Source organism: Motacilla alba, chromosome 12 (genome assembly GCF_015832195.1).
Source record: "Motacilla alba alba isolate MOTALB_02 chromosome 12, Motacilla_alba_V1.0_pri, whole genome shotgun sequence".
Taxonomy (NCBI): Eukaryota; Metazoa; Chordata; class Aves; order Passeriformes; family Motacillidae; genus Motacilla; species Motacilla alba.
In genome coordinates, this window is record NC_052027.1 from 11,202,401 (window position 1) to 11,214,984 (window position 12,584).

Sequence of the window (12,584 nt, forward strand, 5' to 3'; positions counted from 1 at the left end):
GATGGAGCCATTGGGATGGTGCCATTGGGATAGCACTATTGGGATGGTGCCGTTGGGATGGTGCCGTTGGGATAGCACTGTTGGGATGGTGCCGTTGGGATTGAGCTGTTGGGATGGTGCCGTTCCTGCCGCGCATCCCTGGGACGCGCTCTGGCTCAGCTGCTGTCGCGCGCTGGCAGCGCTCAGCGACGCTTTTCTTGGTGTGCCAGCAGGCACCTGCATGTCCTCACAGATCAGGACGTGACTTGGAGAACAGCATGTGCTTGTGCATTGAGAGAGAGATGACTGGTACTGAACCCAGCCTTGCCTCTTGCACGTGCCTTGCCCCATTTGCATGCAGAACACGCTGCTCTCTCCTTCCGTTCTCGCCTGCAGTTCTTTCCTCCAGGAGCAGATGTGCTCTTTCAGCTGTCCTTTATGCATACCCTGCCCTATCCGCTGCCCAGCTAACCACTGCTCTGCTTCCAAGTGCTGTTTCTTCCCCTGACAGTTGCTGTGTCCAGAGCTCATGTCTCAATGGCATTTCAGAACCTTGGTTAATAGAACAGTTTGAATTATTCAAGAGCTGGGAGCACATTTCTACTTAAAATTTAATTAGAAACCTGCCGTGTGTCATTTTACAATAAAGGATATTGTAATAGCATCCCTAAATTGGGCAGTCTTCTCCTGTCATGCAAAGCCTCTGTATGAGAGATGCACCCAACCGATGGAACTTACATGCTGCATGTGTGACAGATGCCATGTGATACGTTGTGGTTCTGTGTGATGACATCTGTTAGGTTATTTTCAATGTATAAACCCATTAAACAGTTTTAAACAGCTGCTGTTTAAGGAAAAAAAAGTTTATAGTGTAAGTTTTCCTTCTGTGAGATTTCATTCAGTGAAGCGTAGCCCAGCATAGTAGGTAGCTCTGTCCCAGGCACACACTGGAAACACTGCATCAATCAAGGCACAGAACAGGATTGTTGTACTCCTAAAGACAGAAAATTACCTGCTATGAAAGGAAACCTGTGCTGGCTTCTTTTTGTCTTTATACAAAGATATTGGGCCTGAACTGGTCCAGGTACAGGATCTTGCAGATAGGCCATATTTCCTGCTATTCCAAAGCCATATGAGTTATCTCCATCTCTCCTTTTTTATGTCCATCCGAACCCTGTGTGAGGAGACTGCCCTGCCTTTGTGCGACTTCAAGGCTGCAAGAGCTAAAAAGTAATAACAATCTGCAGCTGCTGCTTTTTTTTTTTTTTTGTTAAGTGCACAAAAAACATCCTTTAAAAATATTTATAGAAAGCATTTCTAGGGCCACCTGTTAGTCCATTAGAAAGTGAGAACAAACTCCCAGTGGGAGAGCACAGCTCAGCCTGGGACTCTGGTTCTCCTGAATAATGTGCTTTTGCTGGTTTATGTTACAGAAGAGTGATTCTGCATTGACATCAGTGAGCACCATCCTTTGGAAGGGCCCTGACATTTGTCTCATTCTGTCTGAGGGTGCACAGAAGTGTGCGCTTGCATGTGTGTCACCCCATGCACAGCTGCTCCCCAGTGGAGCCTGACGTGGAGGAGATGGATTAGGTGTGGTGGGAATGTGGATACTATATCCTTATGGAAAGAACCAGTGTGTGATTTGTACTGCAGCTAAAAAGCAAGTCAGTGGAGCTGTGAACCTGTTACTTCTGCATCCCTTCAGGCTTCCAGGGAACGCAGAAGCTTCTGGTTGTAGTTTGGGTTCGGCTGCTTTGCTTCACCTTTGGTAGCAGAGCAAATTGGCCCGAGCCACAGATTACTCAGTGGACCTGCAGGGTCTTGCGTCTGGCCCTTCCTGTCCTCCTTTCCTTTCTTCCCATTTCTCCATCTTGTTTTGCCTGGAGGCTTCCAGTTCCCTGTGTTTCCTGCTGTTACACAGATGTCCTTGGCAGCAGGTAAAACATCTCATCCAGCTTTAGGGCTAGAAGATGGGAGTCAGTAGGGCTGTAGGTCTCTTTGAATCCCTTGTTTTTGGTGAAGGAGTTGCATGGTGCTGTATCCACCCTGGAGTTCTCCCTGTTTGCAGCTCTCAGTGCTCTCCTTTGGCTCAGTCAGGATGCACTGCCCCTCATGTTCCTCTCTTCCAGTGGAGGCTCAAGTGTGAGGCGGCCTAATCATTAATTGCTGGGAAGTGTGGGCTGCTGAAAATGGACACAAGACTTGTGAATGCCTACTGCATGAGGGCACTTAGTCCCTCTCCTCCCCTGCCCAACAGCTGAGTGCTCAAGGATTGGAGTGCATCATCCCATTTTCCAGCGTTACAGTGGGCTGGCATGAAGCTCACTTCATTACAGCCAGGGACTGCTGTTTTAGCTCCAAGGTGGTTGAAGACCAAGGGATGACTGTACTGGGAGCCATCCAATCTAGTCTTTTAGATTGGTGATTTCCTAGGAAAGCATGTGGTGCTTTGTGGGATGGGGGAGGAAATTGTAATCTTTTAATTATTCATAGTAATTAGCAGAAGGGATTCCCAGGGGAATTAGGATGAAGGGTAGTGGGATAGACATGTTAGAAAGATTATATTCAAGAAAAAGTAAGTTTTCTCACCAGCTAATGGAATAAAATACCTTCCATCTTCTCTGATAGTGAGATTCACTTCTTTCCATGATGAATTACTTGCCTCTGGCAAGAGAGATCCTGGTATCTCTCAGCCTTACGGAAATCTACTGCCTCTTCATCCAGACTGACAGCAGATCTGCAGTTCTTAATACCGTCTTCAAGCCAATCATTAATGAAATGAAGCACCTGGTAAAGACTGTCTCCATAAGCAGCTTTGTGCTGAGCAGCCTCCTGCCCTAGCTCAGCTCCCGGGATGCCTCTTGTTTATGCCCTGGTTTAGTGTACAGGGACAGGGGTGATCTATCTTGGGACAAGCCAGCTCTGTGAAGCCATTTCTGCCAAAGGCTGACCCGTGACAGAGGGTTTCTCTGGGCAGGGACTGACTGGGTGTTTGGGTGAGGATGGCTTATTCTGCCTTTATTGCAGTCTGTGTGCTGAGCTGGAATAAGTTATGAGGCTGTTTGGGAACAGCTGTAGTCCTTGGTGTCTGGTACAGTCCTGGTCTGTACCTCAAGCAAATTCAACTATAAGTGGCCTAATCACTGCTACTTTGGGTCTCTCTTTTGTGGGTGTGGACTTGTCTCGGATTCACAGATAAAAACCTCTCCTGGCTCTTCTGGAAGATTAGTATATTAGCCCCAACTGGCTTAATTCCAGCACCAGTAATTGTATTTTGCCTCTCTGAAATCCCCCTGTGGTCTCAATCAGCTGGAGTATGACTTTTTTGCAGTAAGCCTTACTGTTCTGTACTGCAACAAAGAGAGCAGATACAGTTTCAGACCTGGCTGCATTTTCAGTGGAGTGCATCGTGTGATTCCCAAAGTTGGCAGATGTTTTAGTGTGAATGATGTTATGTGTTGTGATTGGAGCCCAGGAATGGTCTTGTCTTTGTTACAGTACGTTCTAGTTATCAGTAATTCAATCACTGGATAACATGATCTCCCAGTTTAATCCAATGAACACCTTATGGTCAGGTTATATGTACTAAAAAAATGAGGATTACCCTTTTCCTGAGTTGTCACAGTTGCTTTGAACAGTTAATAGCAAATATAGGGTAGGGAACCTTGAAGGGCAGTAACTGAGACCAGTTCTTCTGAATGACAGAGAAGCAGAAATGTAATGAATTAAATGTCTGGCTGGGGAATTGTGCTTTGGCACAGTGCCATGTCTTGGTCCATCTGGTGTCAGGGAAGTTTTGATATTGATTTTGGAGAAAGCAGGACATTGCCTGAATGGTGGCTTCTGCAGAGGTTGGAAGCTAATGTTCACCTCTCCCAGGGAAAATCATCTCCCCAGGCAAAGAAAATGGATCTGTGTGACCCAGACCGGGGTCTGCTTGGAGATGCAAAAGGGCAAGACTTGGAAAGGCTGTGAAAGACGGTTTATTTAAAAATGCTGCCTGAGAGTTTTTGTAAGAGAGCTTGGAAGGGAAAAGCTGGGAGGCAGCTGGATGCTGCAATATGCATAATATCACCACTGATGGAAGCCATTAAGGGGTGAAGCTAAGGATGTGGTGGTAAAGAGGTGAGACAGAGGTGTGTAATTTCATATTGGTGAAGCAGACTCCCAGGGGGATGGTGTGGCTGAGAAGATCTGGGGAGGGTACATGCTGCAGAGCTGTGTCTGCCTGCTACACTCCTCTGGTCCATCCCTGCTAGACTGTGTGCCAAAGGTGCTGGGACAGTTTCATCATTCCCGTGGCTGGTTCTCCTGAGCTGTCCCCCCTGTGATCAGGCTGGCTCCATTGCAGCTTGGCTGCTCTTGTTTGTGGTGGGAAAGGGGCATGCACCATGTCTGTGTGGGGCCACGAGCTCGTCTTGTGCTCCAGCCTACTGCTGATCTTGGTGGCAGACAGCAGACCCTGTCAGGGAAGGAGCTGATGCTGTGTGCAGTTACTACCTTCTCCCTTCTCAGGCATCCTTGGGCTTGGCAGAGCTCTGCTTCCTCCCTGAAATTAGATGAGCTGATAAACGAGCCAGGCAAATCTGGCATTGCAGCCGGCTCCATAACACCTGTCTCCTTTAGCAGAAGACTCCGTCCCATTCCTGCAGCAGGAGCACAGGCTGCTGTGTCTCTCTGCCTCTCTGTTCCATGGCTGCTGTTTCTCCCCACAAAAGTGGTGAGAAGGGAAGTGGGTGGCACTGGCACTGGAAGGTGGGAAGGTCTGTGGGTGCACTGCCATGTGCCCAGGGCATGGGAACCAGGTGTATTGGGTCTGCTGAAGGTAGAGGACAGCCAGGTGGGCCAAGGGGGTTGCACACCACTGAAGGGGAGCTGCTGCCTGAATGCTGGAAGAGATGCTAAAAATGGGAGATGCCCTTTGAGTTCCCTTAGGGTTGGAGGGAATAGGAATCAAGGGAAATGCTGAGAGGACTCTTCAAATGGGCAAGCTCTTAGCTCTGCATTGCACAGGTGAGTGACAGGCCAGCTTATCTGGATGGAGGCTTGGGAAGAATATGTTGGGACCAGCTTAGGGGCTGGGATCATACCAGGAAGATGGACAGGGTGCAAAACTTCCTTCAAATCAGAACAGGGGTGTAAAGGAAAAGAAATATGAATGCCTTAAAGTGCCTTAAATCTAATCTTGAGAAGCTGGCAGATGCCCTTGTTAGTGAGACAGGAGGAGCTGATTCCAGACAGGAACTGTCTAGCTGAAGAGTCTGGAAGGAAGAATTGACTCATCATAGTTGGCATCTGGATGTAGCACTTGGGGATATGGTTTAGGGATGATAATAGTGCTGTTGGGTTGATGGTTGGACTAGATCTTGAAGGTCTCTTCCAACCTTGATGATTCTGTGATCCTTCCTGAACCTGGAAAGGGAGTGAACCTCTTTGGTAACTGGGTTACATGGAGAGATCCTTGTTTTAAGGAGCACAATGCAGCACCCCTGTGCCTCAAGTTTCACTGTTCCCTGCTTGAATCTGAGTAATAGCCCTCTCAGGATTTGAGAGGAGTTGAGTTTCTAATCAGTGGGGTTTTATGAACCAGACAGAAGGATGTTCCCAGCTTAACATGCAGGGTAGTGGGGAAACTGATGACAAGTGGGAATGTTAACCCAGTTAGTAGCAAGTGTGAGGATTCCTGTGTCTGCTTCTACCCTGTTGATTTGTTGGCTAGAGAAGCAGCTCAAGTTTCAATCTTTGGCTGCCTTGTAAGATAGAGTCTGCTGGGAGAGAGTGGGATAGGTCCTAAACTTTCTCTGCCCAGAAGAGATGGCAGAGGTGGCAGTTCCTCTGAGATCTTCAGATCTTGTTGGTGGAAAGGCAGCACAGCTGCACCATGTGGGGTTTTCCCCCATGGGAGCCAACGAATGTGTGACAGAGCACTCTAAGGAAAGGTTGAGTGTGTGACTTCAAAGGAGAGCTGACAGGCTGGGAGCATTTCTGGTCCTGTGGGATGAACTTCATGCTGCTTTTTCGTGGTTTGTTTTTTTGCTGTGCCCATCTGCCTGCCAGTTCATGCTCTGCTCCTGGTGGAAAGAAGAGCAAGGAAGAGAGGAAGGTGTAAAGGACTTGAGAATATCTTAGAATGTCTTTAGGCAAAGGAGGTGGCAGATTGAATCACTGATCCTTGAAAATAACATCTTATCTGACAGGGCCTTGTTTTAAAGGGCAAACCCCTCAGTTTTCACCTGCAGCATGTCAGGAGAGAGGGGGTTCTTGGTGCAAACCCTGTGTTATCCTTGCAGCAGCAGGAGCAGCAGAGCCCTGGGAGATGCACTAAGCTTTACTATCTGTCTGAAGACAGTCCCACCCAAGCCTCCTCAATCCCATGGCCTGTGGCTGTTCCTGCCATCCATCCAGCAAGGCAGTGACCATGTCTGCAGACACTGGGATGTTACCTGTTGGGAAGGCCTTTGGGAAGACCAGTGCCAGGCAGTGGAGGAGAGATGGAGTTTTTTGGTCTGTGGTGCTACTGATTGTTCTCACCAGCCTCCTTGGCCTATGAGGAGGCATCAGCAGCTGGCTGTTGGGAAGCAAAAGTCTTTTAATCCTCAGGGTCTTTGGGTAGGGTGTCAACTGGGTGGTGCTTTCTAGTGAGACACAGCAGCAAAGCTACTTGATGTCTGCCTGCTCTGAGCAGTGAATCCCAGTGGCCTCTTTGCAGACAGAACTGGGAGCCAGTCTCCACACCATGGCTCTGAAGGTCAGCAGCTGGGTAACACTCATCTTTGGGCAACATCTGGGAGGAGCTGCTGACACCTTAAAGGGAATGAGCTGTGGGTTAGAAAAGTCACTCGCCTGCTGAAGAGGAGGATCTTTACACCTCCTGCTTGGGGTGGATGGAACAGTGTGTTTTCTGCTCAGGAGGGTTGGGCAGGAGTAGCATGGGCTGTCCTGATTGCCAGGGAATACCCAGGGCAGGGGGTGTGTATGCTGACATGGCCTCTCTGCCTGGGAGCTTGCACCCGCTCTGGCAGCAGCGAGCAAGGGATTGGAGTTGGGGATATGTGGAGGTTTTTTGTGCAGATCTCTGTAAGGCATCCAGACAGCTGCTGCCCACTGTGCTCAGTGGAGCATCTGCTTTGGCAGGCAGGAGAGGAGACGGGAGCCTTGGGAATTTCAGACAGTCATTTACTTAATAACCATAGACAGAGCAGGGGGTTGATTTCTGGCTGTGAAGGGATCGTCTTCCTTCCCTTCTCAGTGAGAATGTGCTGTGCCTGGCTGGGGGAGAAAGGGAGTTAATTGGGGTGCAGACTCCTGAAACAGAACTCCGTGGGTATGAGCAGTTTCTCAAGAAGGATGAAGGTTGATTTATGCTTGCTGGATTTATGCCTGCCACCCTGAGCTAAATGTATCTGATCTTACAGATATGTTCCTTTTCCTGGGTCCCTAGCTCCTTGTTAGCTTCCAGGAGAAACCCCAGCCTGCTCTGACCTTACATTTGTGAGCTTCTTCTCCTTCAGCATCTGTGTTTGTCTAGCAACAACACTTCCATTCGTGGTCAGAGCCACAGAACAACAGGGGCTGTAGTTGGAGGGAGGGGAGTTAGATTCAGCTGCTGTAGCAAAGCAAAACTAATGCAGATGTTTGTGGGATGACTTTTCTGCTCTGAAGTGCTGTACAAACTAAAATTCTGCATTTCAAATGTGCCCAGGTCGATTCAGTGTTTGGTGGTATTACTTGGCTGTGCCAGGGAGGAGGAATTGGTTTTCTGTGCTTTAGTTTCTCTCCTGTAGTATTTCCCATTTAGCTTGTGGCTGACTGCTGGTACCACCCCATATCTTTCTCACTCCCATCTGCAACGAATCTCTGGGTTCTAGTTGATTCCTAACACTCATAACCTCAACTTAAAGATGCCAAGTGTCAAAACTGTTATTTATTGTTATGTGTGAAAGTGCCTATGGACAGACAGATGTGGAGAGAACAAAGATGGAAGTTATCCCTTGGGAATATGGGTTTACTGGGATGGGATGGGTAGATGGAGAAGTGCACATATTGGATGGAATGGTTCTTTGCTGTGGCAGGCTACCTGCCCTTGGAGGGTCTCTGCCATTTGACCCCCACCTGTGGCTGGACACATAATGGGATATTCTCTGCCTCTCAGAGTTCTTAGTTCAGATGTAACATGAAGTCTTTTGGATCTCTTTTTAGATTATACCTTTCCTGCTTCATCTCAGAAGGCATTGCTGAAACGAAATGGGACACAAGTAGACAACTGGGAAGTGGCCACTGTCCAGCCACCAGCAGAATTTGTGGAGCCTGACTTACACACGCCTTTCTCCACACTAGAGGAAGAGGAGGGGCTGCTCCCTATTGACCACTCAAGAGGAGGAATGGAGAGTCTCCAGACCTCTGGACCAGAGGTTACATCTTCTGAGCCAGTGGACCAAGAGGACTCCTTCTCCCTTCTGTTTTCCACAGCCTCTGCCAGGCCAGGTGTTGTGACTGAGGCAGCCATAGGAGGGCAAGAAGAGGACTCTGTTTCTCCAGGCTTAGACCTTGGGAGCAGCATGGGACCAGGTCTCCTACCTGTGCCCTCTACCTTTTCTACTACAGTTGGTGCAAGATCTCCCACTGATTCGGAAGAACTCTTTGAGGTGACAACTGGAGACACTTGGGCTGTTGGGGAAGCAGATTCAGATCTGGCTGTGGCTACAGCAGGAGAAGAGCTTGCAGAGACCACGGTGGAGGCTGGTGGGGAAGAGCATTCAGCCAGGGAGGAGGTGTCAGAGCCCACGGTGGGGTGGGAGATGCTGGAGCCCACAATGCTGACTGAAACGGAGCAGACAGTGGAAATGCCTGTGGGGACACCCTCTCCTGCAAGCAGCTCCCCAGGCACCCAGACTCTTCCTGGTAGTGAGCAGCAGCCCTCTTCTGTGTCTCTGTGGGACAGAGCTGATGAGCCTGAGCTGGTTCCCCTTTGGAATGACACCGAGTCAGCCACTGAGACTGCAGCAGCAGAGAGGAGCTCGTCGCCCCAGGCTGGGGACGCCCGCATGGCCATGCTGCCCACAGAGCTGCCCTGGGACTCTGCACAGGTTGCACTGGGAGCAGGGGCTGGGCTGGGAGGTTGCAGTGAAGTTATTTGGGTACTTCACTCCTGGGGACTGTTTAAGCTTGTCCCCAAGTCTGACTGCTGGAAGTATGTTTTTCTGTTCACCCAGTCAAAACTGAATTTTCAGGGAGAGTTCCTCACAGCAGTTCTTAAGGGTATCCATCATCCTTGGTGAAAGCCCTGGCCCCTCACATCTTCCTAGCTGCACAAAATCCTGCTTCTGATAAACAGAAGCTAAACACCTTTCTTCTGGAGCATGCACAGCAGAGAAAACTCCTTGTTTCCTCAGCCTGCATTATTGGAAGTGTCAGGACAAACATGGCCCCAAGGATTTCTGGAAAGGGAGTGAGAAGAAAGTGCTGTTTTTGCTACTGCTGCCTGCAGGGACCAGGTGCAGAGCGGGTGGAGCTGAGTACAGTTCTGTGTGAGGTTGTTGGTCTAGGACAGCCTGTGGGAGAGGAGGGGTGAACTGCAGTTCCTGAATCCAGCAAACTGGCAGCTGTTAAGAGAAGAAATGTAGCAGAAGCTGACTGGTGAGAAAGTACCAAGCAAAGCTTTTAATTTTGCTTTCTGCCCCATGGTACTCAGGAGCCTGAGCAAGTGACTTAGTCCCTCTGCATTCTATCTGCCTGCAAAGTGCTGCCCTCTCTCACCAGTTTGTTTAAGGACCACAGAGGCTCCTGGTTAGGTTTTGTGTTAAGTGCTGATAAGGCTGCAGGCTAGAGAGTTTCCCACTGAGAACCTGTGTCCTCCTTGAGTCTAGATAGAAGTGGAAGGTCAAGCTGAGCTGAGGCAAGCTGGCAGAGTAACTGTGTCCCTGTTCTATGTTAGCACTGAAATGGTGATTGCTCCTTAGAACAGAGAGTTAAAGGACAGCCACATCCTTTGAGAAGTGCTTCTGGGAGTGTGGCACAGTGCCCTGCTCCTGTCCCTTGTGTACCCTGTGCTTTCAGCAGCAGAGTTACATTCACACCTGAACCCAACTGTCTGTGTCTTGTCTCTCCAGGTGATCTGTAAAGACTGGAGTAACCTTGCGGGAAAGAACTATATCATCCTGAATATGTCCGACAACATTGACTGTGTAAGTCAGTCCAAAGAGATTTCATGGCACAGGGGCAATGGTGTTTAGGAAAGTGAAGGCAGGCACAGCTCTTGCTGTCTGCTTTCACCACAAAACATTTTAAAAGCACCAAATCTTTAAATATATAGGCTGTGAAGAGAAGGGGAGGAAGAAATATTTCTGTTCTCCAAAAGGGAAAAAGAGTAGGTGGAGGGAGATGATTTTGCTCCAAGTCTAGCACATGTCAGTTCCATATTGGATTTTTTACTAACTTCTGGCTGCTAGTCTGTGCCAGTCAATACCTGGATTGTCATGAGACATGAGAACTTTTAACATTGCACCTCTTACAGGATTGAATGCAGTTCTCCTTCCTTCTCTTCCTTTTCCTTCCATTCCTTCCAGCATATAGTAACAATCCTCTGATGGCTCAGAGGAATAGAGACTCCCATTTGGACTGTGCATGGATAAGTATCAAGCAGTTATCACTAAATCTTCCTTAAGGGTCTCTTCTCCCAACCCTATTATCTTGTGTGTTATCTGTGTCTGTTAACCAGCCATGCTCTGCTAATCCAATGCCTGTCCATCCATCCTCATAAAGCTGCAGTTAATTCATGAGCCCAGAGCCTGTTGTGGATCCCTGACAAAAGGGCTTGTTCACTTCTGCTGGGCCTTTCATCAGGCACTTAAAAACCAGTTGTGAAAGGCCTGGGGTCAAGGTGCCTTTCATAATTCTAAGAAATTATTATAAGCCTGACAACCTGAGACTAAAATGTTTCATTGAGGAATTGTGTTCTGGCCTCGTGCATCTGCACTCCTGCTTTGTGGGGCTCCTGCTGTGGGCAGAGCCAGCTGGTTCTGTTACTGCAGGGTTGCTCTCTGGCACTCGCCTCTTGCCACTACTGGTGAGTTCTTGGTTGGTTTGTTTTGCTTTTTTTTGAAAGGTGACCTTTTTGGGGACAGGGAAAATGGGGAAATTCCTATACACAGTAAGGTATGCCGACTGCTCTAAGAATAGATGAAAAGTCAGTCTTTTCTCTCCTGATTTTGGCAAACCAGTGCGGAGGGCTTTAAGTATCTCTGCTACAGTTCACAATTGTAATGCAGAAAAGGAGTCCTTGAAAACGGGAGTCCTTGAAAACCAGAGACCTTCTGCCCTGTTTCCTTCATGTCCCCATCACTCTCTCCCATCTCTGTGGACTTTAAATACTAGTTAATTCTGTAATATGTAGTAAGTTCCTTTCTGTGGTCACTTGTGTTGTTTAAACCTCTGTAAGGGGAAGAACTGAAAAGCAGATGTGCAGATGTCTCTTGATCAAATTATGTCTTTGCTGTTGAATCCTCGGTTCTGCCTTGCTGGAGGAAGATGGTGCCCTGGGATAGGCAGGACTGAACTGTTTTTCTACTTGATTTCATGTTTCAAAACATATTTCCCAGTGAATGATTTGTGCTGTACTACCCCTTATTCGAAGGGACATTTGTCGACATACATATTTAACATGAGCATCTCATCATTCCCTGCCTCCCATTACCACTTTGCATGAGTGAAGCTGGAATCAAGCTCTTCATCTTTCCTCTGGTGTTGATGCAGTTTGTTTCCTACCCTTGGTAATTTGCTCAGTTTGGGCACTTCACCTACTGTCTGCCTGTCTCTTTTGTTTTTTGGTGTCTGTATTGGAGCTCTGTGGTGTTTAGGTTTCTGGGATTTTGAGGAAGAACCTGTGTTGCAAGTGCTAGAGTTTAAATTAGTGTGAGTGGGTATTCCTCACATATTTCAATGTTTTGGTGCCATGATCTGGTGTGTATAGAGTCCCACTGAAAAGCTGAGGGACAAGGAGGGTGCTTAGCTCCTTCCAGAAGGTTGCACTTTGAGCTTCAATACACATCATGGCACCAGGCTTTTACCTGCTGCAGGGATCATGTCTGTATTTCTGGGTTCAGCTGGAAGCCTGTTTGTCTTCCCAGTGGGCTCCAGGCAAGGGAGTCACTTCAGTCTCTCTCTGGGCAAATCTCCTGCTCAATATACCTGGAAAGTTTGCCCAAGTGAGGACTGCAGGATCTGGCCCAGCAGTGGTACCTGGCTATGCATTGGGAGGTACCTCCACCTTGGCACAGGTGCATTCGAGCTCCTTTACTGCTCCCTCCTCTCCACCATGGAGAATTGATCAGTGCTTGGCAACCTCTGCTTTCCCCATCACCAGAAACATCTCACTTCTGTCCTCCTGCTCCTGGCTCAGCAGCTCCCTGTTCCTCTGCATCCCCCAAAAGAGAGCCTCAGACTGGCAGTGGGACCATGAGCTGAAGCTGCAGCATTGTGGTGATGCATCACAGTGCTGCTTCCTCACGCAGCTCCTCCTGCCTCCCCATACCAAAACCCATCATTTCATGAGAGGAGGCACTGCCAGGCTCTTGTGATTCAGGCTCCAGTCATCGATGTCTTCT

General features: G+C 48.5%; 1 protein-coding gene across 1 annotated transcript in view; it reads left to right on the forward strand.

Annotated features, from left to right (window-relative positions):
• Positions 1 to 12,584, forward strand: part of PODXL2 (podocalyxin like 2) — a 32,632-nt gene that overhangs the window by 12,013 nt on the left and 8,035 nt on the right. Inside the window, exons 3-4 of the mRNA XM_038149441.1 lie at positions 8,182 to 9,068; positions 10,092 to 10,166. Coding sequence (XP_038005369.1) covers positions 8,182 to 9,068; positions 10,092 to 10,166 — 962 coding nt within the window. The remainder of the gene's footprint in view (positions 1 to 8,181; positions 9,069 to 10,091; positions 10,167 to 12,584) is intronic.